Source organism: Trichomonas vaginalis, chromosome IV (genome assembly GCF_026262505.1).
Source record: "Trichomonas vaginalis G3 chromosome IV, whole genome shotgun sequence".
Taxonomy (NCBI): domain Eukaryota; phylum Parabasalia; order Trichomonadida; family Trichomonadidae; genus Trichomonas; species Trichomonas vaginalis.
The window spans coordinates 17,835,963-17,854,550 of record NC_067206.1 but is presented as its reverse complement, the minus strand read 5'-3'; the positions used below and the strand labels follow the sequence as shown (position 1 = coordinate 17,854,550).

General features: G+C 33.4%; 9 protein-coding genes and 3 pseudogenes across 12 annotated transcripts, besides 5 other annotated features; 8 read left to right on the top strand and 4 right to left on the bottom strand.

Annotated features, from left to right (window-relative positions):
* Window positions 1–809: part of a mobile genetic element that runs on past the window's edge.
* A 483-nt stretch (window positions 810–1,292) lies between these two features.
* Window positions 1,293–1,433: a mobile genetic element.
* Window positions 1,434–1,952: 519 nt separating this feature from the next.
* Window positions 1,953–2,065: a mobile genetic element.
* Window positions 2,066–2,982: 917 nt separating this feature from the next.
* Window positions 2,983–3,539: a terminal%2Cinverted (terminal inverted repeat of Maverick-1C transposon ID:TVAGG3_0116760).
* Window positions 2,983–18,588: part of a mobile genetic element that runs on past the window's edge.
* Window positions 3,540–4,052, bottom strand: TVAGG3_0116910 (protein of unknown function, DUF4107 family; the record flags this gene model as incomplete). Its single annotated transcript, XM_001293349.2, has 1 exon — window positions 3,540–4,052. One exon carries the CDS (start codon window positions 4,050–4,052, stop codon window positions 3,540–3,542), a length of 513 nt encoding a protein of 170 aa, XP_001293350.2.
* Window positions 4,335–5,207, bottom strand: TVAGG3_0116900 (uncharacterized protein; the record flags this gene model as incomplete). Its single annotated transcript, XM_051223390.1, has 1 exon — window positions 4,335–5,207. A coding segment is annotated over one exon (873 nt), but the record flags the coding sequence as incomplete, so codon positions are not given.
* On the top strand, window positions 5,436–6,057 carry TVAGG3_0116890 (annotated as a pseudogene). Its single transcript has one exon. A coding segment is annotated over exon 1 (622 nt).
* Window positions 6,481–7,095, top strand: TVAGG3_0116880 (uncharacterized protein; the record flags this gene model as incomplete). The annotated part of the gene is made up of 1 exon (XM_051223389.1): window positions 6,481–7,095. The coding sequence occupies one exon, from the start codon at window positions 6,481–6,483 to the stop codon at window positions 7,093–7,095; it is 615 nt and encodes a 204-aa protein (XP_051108375.1).
* TVAGG3_0116870 (uncharacterized protein) lies at window positions 7,322–7,885 on the bottom strand (the record flags this gene model as incomplete). Its single annotated transcript, XM_051223388.1, has 1 exon — window positions 7,322–7,885. One exon carries the CDS (start codon window positions 7,883–7,885, stop codon window positions 7,322–7,324), a length of 564 nt encoding a protein of 187 aa, XP_051108374.1.
* On the top strand, window positions 8,116–9,001 carry TVAGG3_0116860 (organellar and viral DNA polymerase type B; the record flags this gene model as incomplete). The annotated part of the gene is made up of 1 exon (XM_051223387.1): window positions 8,116–9,001. A coding segment is annotated over one exon (886 nt), but the record flags the coding sequence as incomplete, so codon positions are not given.
* Window positions 10,479–11,009, top strand: TVAGG3_0116850 (phage tail repeat-like family; the record flags this gene model as incomplete). Its single annotated transcript, XM_051223386.1, has 1 exon — window positions 10,479–11,009. The coding sequence occupies one exon, from the start codon at window positions 10,479–10,481 to the stop codon at window positions 11,007–11,009; it is 531 nt and encodes a 176-aa protein (XP_051108372.1).
* TVAGG3_0116840 lies at window positions 11,050–12,134 on the top strand (annotated as a pseudogene). The gene has a single exon. A coding segment is annotated over exon 1 (1,085 nt).
* Window positions 12,337–12,852, top strand: TVAGG3_0116830 (organellar and viral DNA polymerase type B; the record flags this gene model as incomplete). Its single annotated transcript, XM_051223385.1, has 1 exon — window positions 12,337–12,852. A coding segment is annotated over one exon (516 nt), but the record flags the coding sequence as incomplete, so codon positions are not given.
* On the top strand, window positions 13,037–13,864 carry TVAGG3_0116820 (KilA, N-terminal/APSES-type HTH, DNA-binding family; the record flags this gene model as incomplete). Its single annotated transcript, XM_051223384.1, has 1 exon — window positions 13,037–13,864. The coding sequence occupies one exon, from the start codon at window positions 13,037–13,039 to the stop codon at window positions 13,862–13,864; it is 828 nt and encodes a 275-aa protein (XP_051108370.1).
* TVAGG3_0116810 (uncharacterized protein) lies at window positions 14,153–14,626 on the bottom strand (the record flags this gene model as incomplete). Its single annotated transcript, XM_051223383.1, has 1 exon — window positions 14,153–14,626. One exon carries the CDS (start codon window positions 14,624–14,626, stop codon window positions 14,153–14,155), a length of 474 nt encoding a protein of 157 aa, XP_051108369.1.
* Window positions 14,717–18,494, top strand: TVAGG3_0116800 (annotated as a pseudogene). Its single transcript has one exon. A coding segment is annotated over exon 1 (3,778 nt).

Sequence of the window (18,588 nt, the reverse complement as noted above, 5' to 3'; positions counted from 1 at the left end):
AAAAAATTATTATTAAAATGGCAAGAACTTGGTTTAAATCCAAAAAAGCTCGGAAGACCAGAAACTCCTCTTAGAACAGATTTGTTACCAACCATTCACGAAATAAAAGCTAAGTACAATCTAGGTTATAAAAAAGTTTTAGAGAGTTACATACAGGATGACACAGTTTCATTTCACAATATGCTTAAATTATACGAAAAAGAGAATCTTTTCAAATTTCGGCGAGATCCAGAAAAAATTGATGAACATCCAAATCAGTATGTTTCCCAATACGTAAATCAGCAATGGCATACTGATTTAAAAAGCTTCAAAGAAGAGACAAATGGTACCAACCATACTTATCATTTAATTGCCTTTATCGATGACAGATCTCGTTTTTGTATTTATTACGAAATTCTTCCCGATAAAACAATGAAATCAACTTCAAAAGCTTTACAAAATGCTATCGACTCTATCAAAATTATTCCATACGAACTTTTGACAGATAATGAATGCGAATTTACAGGAAAGGACTTCAAAAACGTTCTTCAAGTAAATGGCATTCAACACCATCGGACAGAACCTTATACACCACAGTTAAATGGTAAAATAGAACGTTTTTGGCAAACAATCTTTTCGGCTCGCCCAGATTTTATCGAAATAAGAGAATTTTTACCTCACGCAATAGAAGAATACAACACAGTATGGGTTCATACAGCTCTTAAAGATCTTTTCGGTGGAAAACCTACTCCAAAATCAATTTGGGACCAGGGTCCTAAATGGACAAAGGACTTAAACCCAAATCCTGAGTTCGAAATACAGCCTCGTAACTAAAAATAAAGTAAAAATACGAATAAACATTTTATTATAATTTAAATAATTTTTTTATTCATAAAGTAATACGATATATAGCTAAGCTATGTAAGGATATTCTGATGCTGAGAGTTTAAGAACTTTAAATTACGTATAGAAAAAAATTCATTTAATATTTTGTAACATTTTTTAAATTGATAGATAGTTAGATTTTGTAGGGGAAGGTAAGATTCTTTGTGGTAATAATGGTCGTTGAAATTAAAATGAATGTAAGATTTGTGGAGAAATTGTATAAATTTGCATAGTGTTAGATTCAGAATAGGAGCATATGAGCCAGTGATTGTGTCTAATGTTTTTAAGGTGCTAATTGGAAGTAGAAAAGAAAAAAAATTGTTGCAATAACATCATATTGCAAAAAAGTTTTTAAAATATGATGTATGAATAAGAGTATGATTGGTATAGATTTGGGTTGTATAAATGTGATTGAACAATTGTTAATGGAAAGTTCAAAAACTTGGGTGCAATCAGTTCTGATTGCACCCAAGTTTTTGAACTTTGTATAAGGAATTGTTGGCTATGATGTACTGATTCATGATCAGTACATCATAGCCAACAATTCCTTCCCAAACAACACGAATTTGTCTGATTCCACACTAATTTTATTAATTTATCTAAACTTTTATCCTCGTCTACAATTTAATCATCAATAATTATCTCTTATTCTATTTCACTATTATGTATATATATTTATATGATTTGATGTAAAAAAATAAATAAATAAATTAATAAATCATTTACTAAAATATATCAAAAGTTTTATTTTTATATATAAAGATAACTACTTTTTAAAAAATACCCTATATATTTTTGCCATGTAAACTATTTTTGTCATGTAAAACTTGTCACTTTTTGTCAGAAGTGAAGTGAACCGAATTTTCATGCACAACAAAAATCAATTTTTATATATTTAAAAGTTTTTTGAATAATCACATAATACACATGCTAGTGAAATTGAATGTTATGATTAAAATATGTAAATGAGAGGTTTTTAGAAAATTTAAAGATATAAGAACAAGAGAACTTACAATTTGAAAAAAAAGAAGTTGTATTTGAACTGGTAGGATTTGTAGATCATACCGTAGAAAAATGTTAGTTTATAGGCGGGAAACTTTGTCTGAATAGTTTAACATTCAGACAAAGTTTCCCGCTGTCAGAGAGGGAATTAGAGGGTAAGAGATATATAGATAGAATATATATCTCTTACCCTTTATTTGATATATCAAACACAATAATGTTTTGTATACTAAAATAAAATTATATAAAATCAGATAACATTCATTCCTTTAATAGATTTTTAACAAATCTCTACCTTTCTAAGTTTAAGGTTAAAGTTTTATTTGAATTTTTCCCATAACTGTCACTTTTCTGTCACTTTTCGTTGCCCATTTCGGTACGCAACACATTTTCGGAACGGAACATATGACCAAGTCAAATTCCGTTTTTCATTTATTACATTTCTGTTGATATTATCTAAAATTCTAACATGATTTTACACATTTAGTGGTTTGCTTTAATGGATAATTTGAATGAATATTTTTTGAAGATCTTGATCTTGATTTCGTATTTTTTGATTATTCATATATTTTTGTGCCTTGCTGGTGTTTCAAAGTTATGTAAAAAATTAGCCACTATATTTTTGTGTTACGTAAACGTAAATAAAATTGATTTTCCCCGTCGCTGAATTGATAACTGTAATTTTTTTTCAAATAAAATAATTTGATTCAGAAATTGTCTTTAAAATAAGTTCTGATCGATCAGTAATAGAATCTAAATCATCGAGATGGGTATCATCTTTGAAAAAATTTATATATTACTGCAGAGGACTTGATTAAATAAACTCGAATTCTTAATATTCGCGTTTATTGAGAATATCGTACGCGAAAAATAGGAAATAAGAGGATATAGAAAGAATATTTGTGATAATTCATGTTTTTTGCCCTGATGAAATATTCTTTTTCAAAGCTGAGTCTAGATGATCAATTTTCCTGTTTGGTTGTGTTGCATGGAAAAAGGTCCCATTTCACTTTTGACAAAAAGTGACAGGTTTACATGACAGAATCAGTACCTCGCAGACTATATTTAGTTAGTATGGTTATGTTGGGTACGGTGGCACTGCGTTCCACCTTACTCAACATAACCTTAAATATTTACAAAACCGCCACACACTTCACTTCACTAACGAACTCACTAATGTAAAAAATAAACGTTCTCACTATCGTTCTCACTAACGACTTCACTAATGTTCTCATAAATTTTCCTCAATATCTTCATCATCAGTGTTAACCCTATTGTAGTCATACTTGAAGCCATAAACTTTCTCTAACTTCTTAACGTACAATTTACATAACTTACCTTCGTCATCATATGGTTTAATGATATAACTATTTCTATCTTTATACACAGTCAATGAAAAGTCAACTGGTCTCGGATGTATTTGAAAGAACATGTTATGCTCAGGAAGGAAGAATAAATGTTTAAATGTATGTTTGTTATACTGTGGAATTCGAATGAGTTGCTTTTGTTCTGTCATTTACATCCAAATAAAAATTTTCAGTAAATAAAAAATAAACTTAAAATTAATGATATCACCACCCTCACACGTATGAAAACATAGCACAAAAATAAATTTAGGTGAAGTGGTGAAATCTCACCTCTTTTTTCACCTCTTTTTTCACCCGTTGAATTCATTACTTTATAACTCTCTTCCTTGGTTTCTTTTTAGTTGCTTTCTTCACGTCTGTCTCCAACTTGACTGTCTTTCTTCTTCGTCCGTAATGATACCAATTACTTCCACCAGTCAATGGGTCAAATGGTCTTTCGTAAGGGTTTCCATACATTCCATAGGGACCATACGGAAGAACTACTGGTGGAGGAAGAGTTCCATCGACTCTATTTAAATGCATTGTTTCACCTTTCATCTGGTCATTAAAGTCTTTTGCGTGTTTTGCAAACTCATCGTCCTTTCCTAAAGCATTTTCTGACTCAGTCGCAACCAAATTGGATGCTTTATTTATGAGCCCTATTTTATTTAATCTTAACTTCTTTGCAACCCAGCCTCCAATCTTTCCTTTATTTGCATCTAATGTCTTCGAAACTCTTCCTCCACTCATTTTATTTACTGCGTCATAAGCTCCAAGTGCTTTTGCTCCAAATGCTAATGCTTTTGTTCCCATTGCGCCTAAAGCTGCCCAAGCTACCATTTACACCATATTAAAATCATCTCTCTTCAATATTATCTCATAAAAGTTCTCGTTACTGGAGAAAGTCAATGAAACATAAACATTCTCATGGCTTCGCCTCACCGCTTTGCGGCTTCATAACTTCTTTCTTATATCATCTATACGCTTCAAAATGTCTGAACAATTGCTAACATCTTCTACAACAGTTATTTCATCATGAATGACCTTCAAGAACAAGCTCATTTAATATGCTATTAAAATCATCTCAATAATGAGTCCATCCTTTCCATCTTTAGGTAGCACAACATCTTTCATTGAAGAAGGTTCGACAAGTCTTATGTTAAACTTACTGACAAAGTTTGTTATACTATAATGCTTCGGTGGCGAATACATGTAGTTTGAAAGACATAATATAGATTCTTCAGCAAATTCACTTATACTGGATTTTATAACAATGTTCTCACGAGACCAAATACCACCAATTGACAATCTTGTAAGCAATCCTGCTGAACCTTCAACTGTAAACGTCGATGGTAACATTCCACGAAGGTCATCTATTGACATCTTTGAGTCACTGAATTTAAATATTTTCTTAAAGCAATCGTCATTATCTAACCATGCAATAGCTTTGAAGTTTTCATTCGAATATACATCTGCTTCATTAAATGTAAAACCTGACTTCTTTGCAGAGATGACTTTAAAATCTATTGAGTTTGTTTCAAAATTATATGCTATGGTAACTTCTGAAGGTAATGGATGTCCTTCCGCAGTCAGTTGTTCTCTCACTACCGTTTGAAGCTTTGTGTTAAAAACTTTCATGTCATCTCCTGTGTCTAGGTTCACATACACAGCAACAGGAAAACTATCTTGCTTCTTTGTTTCATCATTATACCTCAAAACATTAAAGTTCTTCAATAATATTGTTCTTCCTGCTGGAATACTTCGAACCTGTCTGATTTCAATAGCTTTCTCACCTCCTACATACTCTACCCAGTGTCTTGGATATTCATAAGTATACTGACTTTCTTGAATTTTGGTAGGTTTCATCATAACGTGTTCATAGTATATCTTTATACTCTTGTCAGTTAGACTCGGTGCTATGTTCTGAATATTTCTGACTTGCATTTTTAATGGAGATAAAATGAAGCATTTAATACATGACGTAGATGAAGACATGAATGAAACTACAGACAAACTTAACTCTTCTCTCATTCTTCCTTTCAGTAAGGACTATGAGTTCTGTTCAAATGGCGTTTATTTCTATTGTGGAAAGATGGGTTCAGGTAAGACATTTAATTTAATTCGTCATATACTCATAACAGAACGTTTAGGAAATGACTCATTTATGACCAAATCATTATATCAGCAACTTCAGACTCTATGGACTCAACAGCGAAAACATTTATGTCAAAAGTTCAAGCCTCTGTCGTTAAAGTTCCAGACAGTGAACTCATTGAATTTCTTCAACGTTACATTCGACGTAAGAGGAAATATTATGCCATCGTTGAATTTATACAGTCAGGAATGCAAAAGACTTCTGAGGAGATGGAAAGAATTATTGACAAACACCACTTACGTCAGTACTCAGGAGTTTACGATATGAAACGACTGACAAACTACATTCTATCAAAACTTTCAAAATACCCCTTCAAAAAATATCCTTCAAACACTCTGCTCGTTTGCGACGACTTCGCCGGAAAAGGTTTAGTGTCAAAACCAGACTCACCATTAGCTAACATCATTACTAAAGTCAGACATTACCACTTAACTGTAGCAATACTTATGCAAACATGGGTTTTTAGCTTTAAACATAAAACGTCTCATAACTGACTTCGTTATCTTTCAAGGTTTCTCACGTTATGATATTGAACTCATTTGGAAACAGTCAGGTATAACATTACCTTTTGAAGAAATTTGGGAAGCATATAAGTCTCTCATCTCTCCTCGTTCATACCTTGAGATTCATATCATGACTAATACCATTAAAGTCAAAAATATTCCATGGGAACGACCAACATTGTTTTAAAGTTTAACCTTCAATTGACTGATGGTAAACAAATTCCATGCATCTCTGTCGCCATTTCTGTTAATATTTTTGCTGTCATTCATATCATCCACTTCCCCATCCGTTAGCTTTTGAGGATATGCGTTAGAATAGCTGTTCTTAAATGAAGGCTTTTCACCTTTGAGAGCATAAACTCTATAACTTTCTGCATACTTTATGTTTGAACCTCCTGAGCCATCATTGACATAAATTTTTATAGGCTTCCACCCTTTGTTCATGTTCCTGCTTCTTCCCTTAGCTCTTTTGTTCAGTAGTTCTACATCTTTATACACAGCTCCTGTCTCAGTGAATTCAACAATATTTTCATTCGTTAGCTTTACATTCAAACCCTTGTCGAGTATATTGTTCATTTCATACATATAAAAGGTTTTTATTCTATATGAAATGAGAAGCAAATCCATCTTAGCTGGTGCCGTTAATGTTCCAATTGAACCAACATCAAATGTTGACTCACGAACGACAAACAATATTGTCATAAAGAACTATAGTTCAGAGTGTTTGAAAGAAAAAGAACCAGAACTGAAATCCGTGAATTTAAACACAGCTTCAAACGCTAACGCTACATCAGATGTTAAGTTAGAGTATCCACCACTGGACCAAATTCTTTCAAGAGAAGCCAACGACAACCCTTACACAAATGTTCAAACAAATCCTTCAGATAACGTAGACCATTACCTTCTTCAGTTATACCAAACAATTTTACTCAAAGACGATAAGAAGCTTTTGACAAATCTTATAAGTAAGAACCAAATAATTCTAACAAAGGAGGACCTTGAAAATGTTATATCACGAATAACAGGGAAACAATGTGTCATTGACTATCTCGACCCTGAAATCGAATGCTGTGGTCAAACGCCACCATTCATGAAAATAGGTAACATCCGCATCATTGAAACACCAGGAACTACAGGAGTTGAGTTTAAGTATAAATATTCGAATGAATATACAAAACTTTCAACAGAATATAAACTTTGTTTGAAATATGTTTTAGTAAATTAAAGCAATTTGTAATATCTATCCAAAACTTCTTCAACAGTATCGAACTCATCTTCATAATGCAAACCTAATCTTATTGACTTGGTGCAGTTTTCACTAACACAATATAGCGCTTTGCGCTCGGCGCCTTTGACGCCTTTTTCTGTTCTCTTGACTGACATAACTAACTCATTTGTTTCATCAAACAGCAACAACCAAAGTTCATGACCTAATACATAACATTCATACTTTATATTTTTAGCTCTGAGTTCTCTTGTAAGCTGTTGCATTTAATATTTTCTAAAAAGTCAACTTCAACAGTCATTCGCACTGGTGCCTTCAGTTCTACAGGCTCTCCTTGAAAGTCAACTAGTCTGAATTGCATGTCTTTCAAATTATGAGGACTAATGCGAACCCATTTACCTAAATGAGTTGCTATGACAGGAACGTTTGGAATGAACATTGAATTGACTGCATAACAGAAAGACTTATATTCTACTGAACCTTTACTATTAACTCCTGAAATACCTGTGACATTAGCTATTTTAGACTCAATGTACAAACAATTACCATAACATACGTATGGAACAGATTTCATCTCAATCGTTTTGTCAACACTTTTCAAAGGAAATGTCATATGGTATGCACCCAGAAGCAATTGAACTCTATGACTCATTCGTGTTATCTTAAACTCCTTCGCATAACTGAACTTCAAAACTCCTGCAATAAGTTTAACATTCATTAAGTTTTCTTCGTTATCCTTGTTTATTGTAGTATTTATGAGAGCATTTAACACTCCAGCTAATGTTTCCATCTTATATTCTACATTATTGTGAAATCTTATTTCGTGCTTCTTTCCATCTATTTCAAACTCCATGAAATCTGTTTCATCTGTTATGACAAAAGTTGCGATAGTATTGAAGTCAACAACTCTGAAAGCAAGTGCTTCATTCTGAAGACCTAAGTTTGTTTGTAGCTTTACTATTCCGTATTCGTTTGGGTCTGTACTTTGCAAATAGAACAACATTTTATTCTCATTAAAATATGACTATTGCTGCATATGCGTATGAAACAAATGAAGCAAGAAGAGCACATGAACTAGTAAACGAAAACTCAACTTTAACCATTGAAGGCAATGATTTAGTCATTGACGATGGAAAAACTAAAAAAGTCATTGATTTCGATACTTTTAACACTTATGACCCATTCATTACAACAAGCAAGGTTCCTATCATAAATGATGGAACGGTGCAATATATAAATTCTACAGTAGATGCCTCATTAGTGAAAGTATTGAATGTTCTCATTGAATTGTTAAAGAGCTTTCGATTTGACGACAACATTAAATGCCTAAAGAATTTAGTCATGAATGAGAAACAAATTCTTGGCGTTGCTGGTAGCAGTAATGATGTACACCTTATGACATTAGAATATTATAACGAACATAAAGATGAACTGAAAGGAGAGAAGGGTGACACCGGACCTCAAGGACCACAAGGAATACAAGGAATACAAGGAATACAAGGACCTCAAGGCGAAAACGGTTTGGATGGAAAGGATGGAAAGGATGGAAAAACTGCTAAATCATGGATATGGGACCTTATAAATACTGGTTTAACAGCTGCTTCATATGGAGTTCTTCAATACCAAATCGGAAAGATATGGGCAGTACTTGGTGAAGAAGCTTTAAATGACGTTAAAAATGCTTTGAACTTCATTTCAAATGGTTCGGATACTATTAAAACTTTATCTGGTTGGATGCAAGAAACAAGGAGTCAAATAGATACTGTAAGACGTATAGCAAACAATGCACGTACGGGATTGGATACTTTACGACAAGCACAAAATACACTAAAGGAAGCAAATGATATTCTTGGCTCAGTATCAGACATGCATGAAGATTGGCTTAAAGGTATTGACAAATCTTTAAAAAATCACAGTCAGTCTATTGCTGACTACAAGAAAAGTATAGATTTTTTACATAGTGCTATGGACGTACATGATGGAAGCATAAGGAACTTACTTAATGCTAACAATAACTTACCAGGAACTATTAAAGCATTTATAAAGTCCTTTGTAAAACCGGTGCTCTAACATTTAGGTCTTTGAGAGCAAGAGCATTGAAGTCAAGAGATGCAGAAACTCCAACAGAACCTACAGAAGGAACTGAAACAACAGAAACTCCAGAAGAACCACCAAAACCAACAGCTAATGAAATATTGTTCGAATATTTTCCAAGGTACTCTGTTCTCATTGCATACATTCAAGAAATACTTAAGAAAGCAGACTTGACTTTAGGAGATGATGAAAGTTCTGTATATCTTTCGTTCCAGTTTCAAATAGCAGAACTTTTGAGACAGATATGCTTAATGTATGACAACATCTCTGATTTCACAAGATATGATGACGACCATGACCCCGAACACGGTGAAGAAGAAGTTTTACAAACATCCATTAAGACAGGAAAGGTTTTAACACAAAGTCTCATTATTGACACCAAAGATGGCGAAGTGGACGTTCTTCAAGAGCTGAAGAAAAATACTTCTTCGGGAGGTGGTGGTAGGCATGAACTTGAAATAAATGAGATAGAAGAGAAATTAGCCGAAAAAGCAGATAAAAACCATGTTCATTATATAACTTCAGACGAACAGATTATAACGGACTACCATGGATATTTAACACGAACTGAAGAAGTGAAGACGGAAGACCCCAATGAAAGAAGATATAAATACATTCGTGCTAAAGGTTATGACATAAGCTGTACTGTACAGTATGACACGGGTAAAGCACCAGAAGCATTTAGTTATAACGATGAAATTTATGCCTCTACTTTCTCTGTTAAAGGTGTATTAGTTGAACCAAGATTTACTTTGAGAGTTAAGTCAAAAATAACGTTTGAAGATGCTATTAAAAGTAAAGCTGACAAAGTTGAACTCGAAGCAATGAACAAAGTTTTGAAATCTCATAAACACAACATCTCCGATATAAATGAACTTCAAGCTACATTAGACAGTAAAGCCGACAAGAACCATACACATAAATTCTTCACTACTGTTAGAGCAGACGACATAATATTGAACTATACCCTTGGTTCAAGTGCACCTTTAGAGAATCCAAGTACAAGCGTAAAAGATACACTAAACTCCTTAAATAGTAAATGTATGAACATTGAAGGTCATGCCAGAAACTTTGAAACCCATGAACTACCAGCAATGTTAGACAGTAAAGCTGACAAGAACCATACACATACAAGTTTTACAACTGTTGCTATAGAAAGTATTGAAGGAACGGTTGAAGAAACTGGTGGGGATGCATTATATTGTAAACCTCCTAACTTTCCACAAGGTTTAACATCGGATGACGACATAACGACGATGAGAAACATTAGATGTAAAGATGTTTATGTCATGAAGGATGAATATAATATTAAATTCACTGCTCAAGATTTATATGACAAGAAGGCTGACAAAACAGAGCTTCAAACATTAAAGACTGAAATACTTCAAACATTATATCCTGCAGGCTCTATTTATACGTCAATGAACTCAATAAATCCAGCAACAGTTCTGGGTTTCGGTACGTGGGAGCAGATTGTAGATAAATTCTTATACTGTGCGAACTCTTCAAAGCAAACAGGTGGTTCGAAGAAAATTAAAGAAGCAAACCTTCCACCGCACACTCATACAGGAACTACAAACACAACAGGTAGTCATTCACATTCAATAACAAAAAGAGGTTATACAAATCTTGCAGCAGGTTCGGATAGACAGGGAATGCATAGATATGATATTTCAAGTGACCCAGTAGATTCAAGCACAGGTATTTTCTGTGGAACCACAGGAAATCATTCACACACTTTCACAACAAATCCAACAGGCTCGGGTGAAGATTATATGCCACCATTTGTGACTATATTCGCATGGTACCGCGTTCAATGAACGCGCTTGAGCCTAGAATAAAATCTTTAACTTTACATAAATGAGCTTGAAAGAAGTATTCGAACAACATCCATGGAGGTCTTTTAAGAAATTCAATGAAGCTGCAAAGAGTTGGGGATTTACTAACAGAGCTGAAGTGAAAAGGTTCTTTAACAAAAATGTTGTACATCAAACAAAAATAAACCCTTACGACTACTTTTTACCAATTTACTCCAACACTCCTGACGCATACCAATTTGACACTCTCATTCAAAGCAGAAAAGGAGGACATAAACCATTCCTCATCTTCATTAATGTTAACACTCGTAAAGCATATGCATATCCAATGAGGAATAAAGGAACTCGTGAAGTGTTAAGAGTTTTACAAAAGTTTGTAGCAGAACATAGCCCAAGTACTTTAACATCAGACCAAGACAGTGCATACCTCAGCAATGAAATCACAGAATTTCTCATTAAGCATAACATAACTCACTACACTACTGAAGACCATAACCATAACATACTCGGCATCATTAATCGCTTCATAAGAACGCTCAGAGATTTAAATCAAGAGCGAGACTTTACCGAAGAAACAATGAAACATTTTCTCGAAGTATATAATTCCTCAACAAATTCTACAACAGGACATACACCAAATTCAATGACACAACAACAAGAAGAAAAGTATATACAAAAGAAACGAAGCCAAACACAAAATATCAGAAATTCAACACAATTTACCCTCATTCCTGGTACAAAAGTTCGTGTAGTTCTTGACGACAAACCGTTGACAAAGAAACGTTTAAGGTTAAGTCGAAATTATTATATCGTAGACTCTACGCAAGGTTATGGATATCTTATAAAAGCTGCTGACGACTCCATAGCATTTTACCCTCGTCATAAATTAGTGAAAGTAGTAATGGCAAACTTGCTGAAACCATTGACGAAGCAAAGCGAGGAGTGGTTATTGAAATACTTGACTATAACATAAACGATGACACTTATAAAGTAAGATATGAAGGAGGCGTTGAAGATGTTATACCATCTAAGAACTTGAGAGAGTCGAAGCCAACACATCTGGGACTATTAGAGCGGGAGTACTGGAAAGACAAAAATATGCCAGAAAGAATAAGAAAATTCTTCTAAACTTTTTCATTAGATGTAAATCAGACATGAATGAGAACAGTCATGATATCATTAATGGTACCATTTATTTTAACATAAAGACGCAAAGCGGCGGGGCATAGCCCATGAACAAAAATCATGAATTTTTGACATTTCCTTATGAAAGAAAAATAACGCTAATTTTTTTCTAAGAAAAATTTTTATTTTGTATGTAAAGACAGTAATGACAAACATTGAGTTTGAAACAGTTAGAAAGATAGACAATGACACCAAAATGGTTAGAATTGGTGATTTAAACGTAAGATACTCAAAGAAATACAACAAATATTCTTTGTCAGACATTATATCTCCATCTGGAAAGAAAACAAACGACTGGGTTAGAAATGCTTCAACTCAGAAAATTTTGACAAGAAATCCTGAGCTTATGATATCAGTAGCATTTCATGGAACAAGAGCATATCTTATAGACAAAAGTCTTATACCAATAGTTTTGATATGGTTAGACCCAGTTGTTGGATATAACTTCATAACATATGGTTCATTCGATACGGAACGTTGCAGTGAAGGCTTACTTTATATCGTTCAGAAACCGAAGGACTTCAACACAAAAAGATATAAGATAGGAAGAACATATAATATAACTCAAAGATATGACAGTACAGTCAATAGAGTCAAGGTTGTGTTCGTTAATGATATGAGAGCTGCAGAAACAGAACTACTTGAAAAGTTTGAGAAAATGTATGGTGCTCCCATGAAAGGTAAAGAAACGTTTGAAGTAGATGAGATAGATAAAGCTATAAAATTATTTGACGAAGTTGCTGAAAAATACATGTAAAGCGTTTATTTTTGGTCTTTTGTGAAAGTCAGAAAATAAAGTTAGTTTTATTTTTATTTATTTTTTTATTTTGTATGTAAAGACAGTAATGTCAACATTAGAGAACACAACAACTGCTATCGTTCATGAAGCCATAAATGAAGAATACGAATACATACAATATAACAAACAACTTCGCCTCATTCGTTCGGTCAAAGATGACATGTACCAAATGCAAAGTATAATGAACGCTCTTCGTTCTACAAAGCAAGCATATCATTGGTTTGAAAACCAACAGACAAAAGAACTTTTAGAAGAATTTCCTCATATGATTGCTTCCCTCGGAAAACCGAGAGAAGAGATTCCGTACGAAAATCGCAAGAATTTGGCACCTGGTTTGAAAGGTTATTATGTTCATAGACTTTTAGTAAATGCTGTAGCAATGTGGGCTTCACCTCGTTATGCTTGTTATATTTTCATGATGTTAGATGAACTATATAAAGCAGAACGTGGAGAGATGGAAAAGAAACTTCAAGCAAAAGATGAAGTCATTGAATCCAAAGACAAAAGCATACAGAAAAGAATACCACGTTCAGTACCAAAAGGAAAGGAAAAGATTTATAAGTATATGATATATACTGAAGGGTTGGAGAAAGAAGAAGATAAAGATATAGTTATGTTGCATTTAGTCAGAAGAAACAACAAGAGCTTTTATGACCTTGCTAAGATTTACAAATCTGACAGAAATTGGTTCTATCGTGAAAACTTACCGATTTCAATGACACCGAATGAGCAAATAAAGGAAATTGTCAAAAGTACTCTTCCTCAAACACACTATGACATCAAAGGTTGCACAATACTTACATTCAAAGAAGACTTACCATTACTGAAGGAAAAAATAACAGAATATTTCGATAACTTCAAAGAGGAAGAATAAAAAAATCTAAGCTATATTTATTTTTTTATAAAATTTTATCTCATATGAAAGAACATGAATTTAGAATATTCAGAACTCATGACAGAAGAAGAGAACGAACAACATGTAAAAGATTATGCAAAATTTCTGAAGGTATATAAAGCATTTAAACAATATCTAAATGCTTCTAAAGATTATGCAAAATTTCTGAAGGTATATAAAGCTTATGAAAAAGCGTATGAAAAGTTTATACATTGGGGAATTGTTGTAAAATATCGATATGAAGACTAACCAAAAATATATTTTTGCTTAAATGACGTCGGGGTCAATTTCTTCAACCATTTCACTTTCTTCGTCAATGTCAATTGAAGCTTCTTCAACCTTTGGTAAGAATTTCTGTATAACATCTTTGTTCGTTATTGTCTTCAGAGATGAAGGATAATATTTCACAGATGTTTCACACTTCTTATATTCTTTCTGTTCGGAAAGATTTAAAGCAATACTGAAGAAGTCAATGTTGGAGTTCTTTATAACAGTATAATGAGTATCTTTTACATTCACGAAGAAACCCTTTTGTTTCAAAACTACTGCTAACTCTTGTGAAGTATAACGTTTGCGGTCAATGACGATAGCTAATGGTCTGACATACTGACCAAACTTAGATTCTTTCACAAACTTCTTGTTAAAGATAACATTAACATTTGAAGCATTATTGAACTCATTCTTGATGACAGTAGCGAGAGCATTGTATGAAAAGAACTTGCAATCTTGCATGTGTTTCATTAAAATAAAAATATTAAATTATTTTGAAAAATAACTTAAAAAAATCTAATCTAATTTTTTCAAAAAATATTTTTTTATTTCCTACTAAAGATGTATCGGAAGTTGTCTAAGTTAGAACACTCGGAAATAAAACAACTTCTTACAGAAGCTAATATAGATGTTGCAAAGCATTACGCAACAAACAAAAAAGCACTCGCTGACATCCTCAATGACTACAATGGTGAAATAACTTATGATAGAATTCATGAGTTCATAAAGCCGCAACGCGGCGAGGACGAAGTCCATGCAAGAACTTTTCCTTTAAATGACGTTGCTATTGACTTATATCATAGACGTTCAATACCTCATGAAGTAAGAAGAGAAATGTTTGACATAACAAATGCAAACGTTGGTGAAACAAGAAGAAGAGACGACACACTGAAACAACAGAGAAGAGAGATGTTTAAAAGTGCTATAGAACAAGTTCGCAAAGCTAACGATGTCATTCGTTCCATTGACGACAAACCAAAAGAAGGTGAGAGATGGTTAAAGAAAGATGAAGAGAATAGGAAGAGAAATGTGAAGTCAGGCAATAGACTCATTGACTTTAACATCGAAGCTTTAGATGAACCAAACAGAGACTACTTACACAAACATTTCGGTAAGGTTTTCATGAGACTCTTAGAGAAAATTAAAATAAACTCACAACAGAGATGGATGGTATGTTATAAACTTGGTGGAAAGTATGAATGTTCTACGTTAAACCTCAATAATATTGGAACATTACTACATCAGCTCTTGAAGGAGAACTTTATATCAGAGATAGAAGCAAATGCCGCAGGTATTGTTGAAATGCACTATGACTTCTTCTTGACAAACATAAAGAATCTTACTGAAATAAAGATGTATGATTTAACAGAATATGAAGGCTTAACGATGTCAGATGTAAAGAAAGGCAAACCAAAAAAGAGACCATATAGAGATGAAAGCACACTGACAAATGACCAGAAAGCCATTTTGGAAGCTCTTAAGCAAACAGGAAACCCAGCACTTATAGAAAGCTTTTGGAAAGATAATGGTGAAAAGAAGTTTTATAAGAAGAGAAGCGGTCAGTTCTGGAAGTATCTTTGCACATTATCTATAAATCTTGAACGCTACCAAATCTTCAATGAACTGAACAAAAGAACTGCAACACTTATGACAGAAGACAATTGTTTCGTTTATGCTTGCATTCAAGCTGGAGTAGATGAAGAAACTATTGACCACATGAGAGAAGTCATTCGTGTTAGAGACTTTCCTCAAAGTAAAGTACAAGAAATTTCTGACGCAACAGGTATAGCATTTAATGTTACCATTGGTTATTTCAATGACTCAAGACATAATGAAATAAAGATATATACCAAAAGAATGTGAAACTGTTCGAACTATTGACTTACTTCTTGTTGAAGACCACTACATGCTAAACGAAAGACTTCCAATGACAACATATTTCATTCGCAACTATATAGAAATCTTGAAGGAGTGTGGTGGAATGAACATTGAAAAACAGATGAAAATATATACAAAGAGAGAGAACAAATATGTAGTTCGTTATGATAGAACTACACCGCTATGGGATGTTATGAAAACATTGTGGGAGTGCAAATATTTCGAACCTATTTCTTATGGAGAACTTTTCACATATACGACTGACTTATATAAACAGAACCTTGCACCATTTAAAGATTTGACATATGCTCCAAAGTATTGTGTACAACTGAAGAAGAAAGCCGAGTCAAAAGAAGTAAATAAAAATAAGTGCAAGTTCATTCCTGAGCACGTTTTCTTTGCTGACTTTGAGTGTAGTACCGATGGCTTTCATAAAGCTTTTAACATCTGTTATGACAGTGAAGATGGTTCAGTGAGTCAAAGCATTTGGGGTCAAAACTGTGCAACAGAATTTTTGGAACGACTTCCTGACAAGAGTTTAATATATTTCCATAACCTCAGCTATGACATAAACTTTATCTTAAGACACATGACAGAAGTGAAAGGAACTCCCATCATTAAAGGTTCACGAACAATGCAAATAACTGGTTTATATAAAGGACGGGCAATTATTATAAAAGACTCTTACAGTGTTATAAATAAGAAGCTTAAACTATTTCCTGCTATGTTTAACTTACAAACAGGACCGAAAGAAGTATTTCCATATAACTACTACAGCAGTGTTTTGTTAGCAAATGACAACAGAACTGGTGTCATTTCTGAAGCATATAAGTTTATCCAGGATGCAGATACATTTATGAAGAACATAGATTCCATCAAAGGTTGCAGAATAGATGAGAACCACTTCGACTTAGAAAAATATAGCACGTTTTACTGCAAACAAGATGTAAGAATTTTAAGAGAAGGTTTTGTAAAGTTCCGCAATGACTTATTGAAAGAGTTTGATTTAAACGTTTATGACTACGTTAGTATTTGTTCTATTGCTAACAAATTGTTTGAGAACAGAGTATACTTCCCGAATGGAAATCTTTATGACCTCTCAAATAAACCAAGAGAATTTATTTCGAGATGCATTCAAGGTGGAAGATGTATGTTGTCAGATAACATTAAACAAAAGAGCAAAAAGAAACTCATTGCTGACTTCGACGCTGTTTCATTATATCCATCAGCAATTGCAAGACTTTATACTTTAGAAGGAATTCCAAAAGTATTGAAGGATGAGATGTTAAGCACAGAGTATCTCATGAGACATTTATTCGATGACGACCAAAAGGAACCCATTGGTGAAAAGTTTATGTCTGGCTTCTTTGTTCTCATTAAGATAACAGAGATTGGAATACATAGACACTTTCCTTTAATAGTTTGTGACCCTGAACTAAATCCAGAACTTAACGTTCCCAGAAGTTCAAACACTTGCTGTCTCATGTATGTTGACCATATAACATTACAGGACCTTATAAAATATCAAGGTGTCAAATGTGAAGTGTTGCAAGGATACTATTACGATGGAAACAGAGATATGAGAATAAGAGATGAAGTAAAGAAGTTGTTTGAGTTAAGGTTAAAGTATAAGAAAGAAGAAAACCCATTACAAGAAATTATAAAACTCATTCTGAACAGTATCTATGGCAAAACCATTCTATCTCCTATTGAGTCAAAAATAACCATAGTAGATGACAAAGATGCTATAAGATATGTCATCAGAAACTACAACCATATAGTTAAGTTCGAAGGTTTGGATGGTTCAGATAAAACTATTTTCAAGCTAACAAAAAGCATTTGCAGACACTTTAACTTCTGTCCACTTGGTGTTAATATTCTGTCTATGTCGAAGAGAATAATGAATGAAGTGTTTTGCACGATTGAAGACTTAGGATTAAAAGCATTTTATCAGGATACAGATTCGATGCACATTTACAATGAAGACATACCACGTTTAGCTCATGAATTTAAGAAGAGATACGGTAGAGAACTTATTGGTAAAACATTAGGTCAATTTCATAGCGACTTCGCAGAAATAACACCTGGAAAACAAAATTTAGCATACAAGTCAATATTTTGTGGAAAGAAGACCTACATAGACTTACTCACTAACGATTTAAATGAAGTTGCATTTCACTGCAGAATGAAAGGCGTGAAGCAAGATGTTATTGCTTTAACCGCTAATGAAATGTTTCCTGACTCTGTTCAGTGTTTCTATGATGAAGATAAAGGTTTAATGGTTCCGCAAGGAAAATTTGACAAAGACTCTGAGTTCAGTGTTATGCAGTTATATAAAGCACTTTATGACGGTCAAGAGATTGCATTCGACTTATGTAAGTCTTCTAGTCCTTGCTTTGCTGAAAAGTTTAACTTCTCAATAACGACTAAAACAAGCTTTATTCGTAAGTTGAAGTTCTGAGGTCATTTATTTTTGTCAGCAGTGAGACCATTCATGATAAAAATAAGCCGCTAGCGGCAAGGCGAAGCCCATGAAATCGTTTATTTTTGTCATT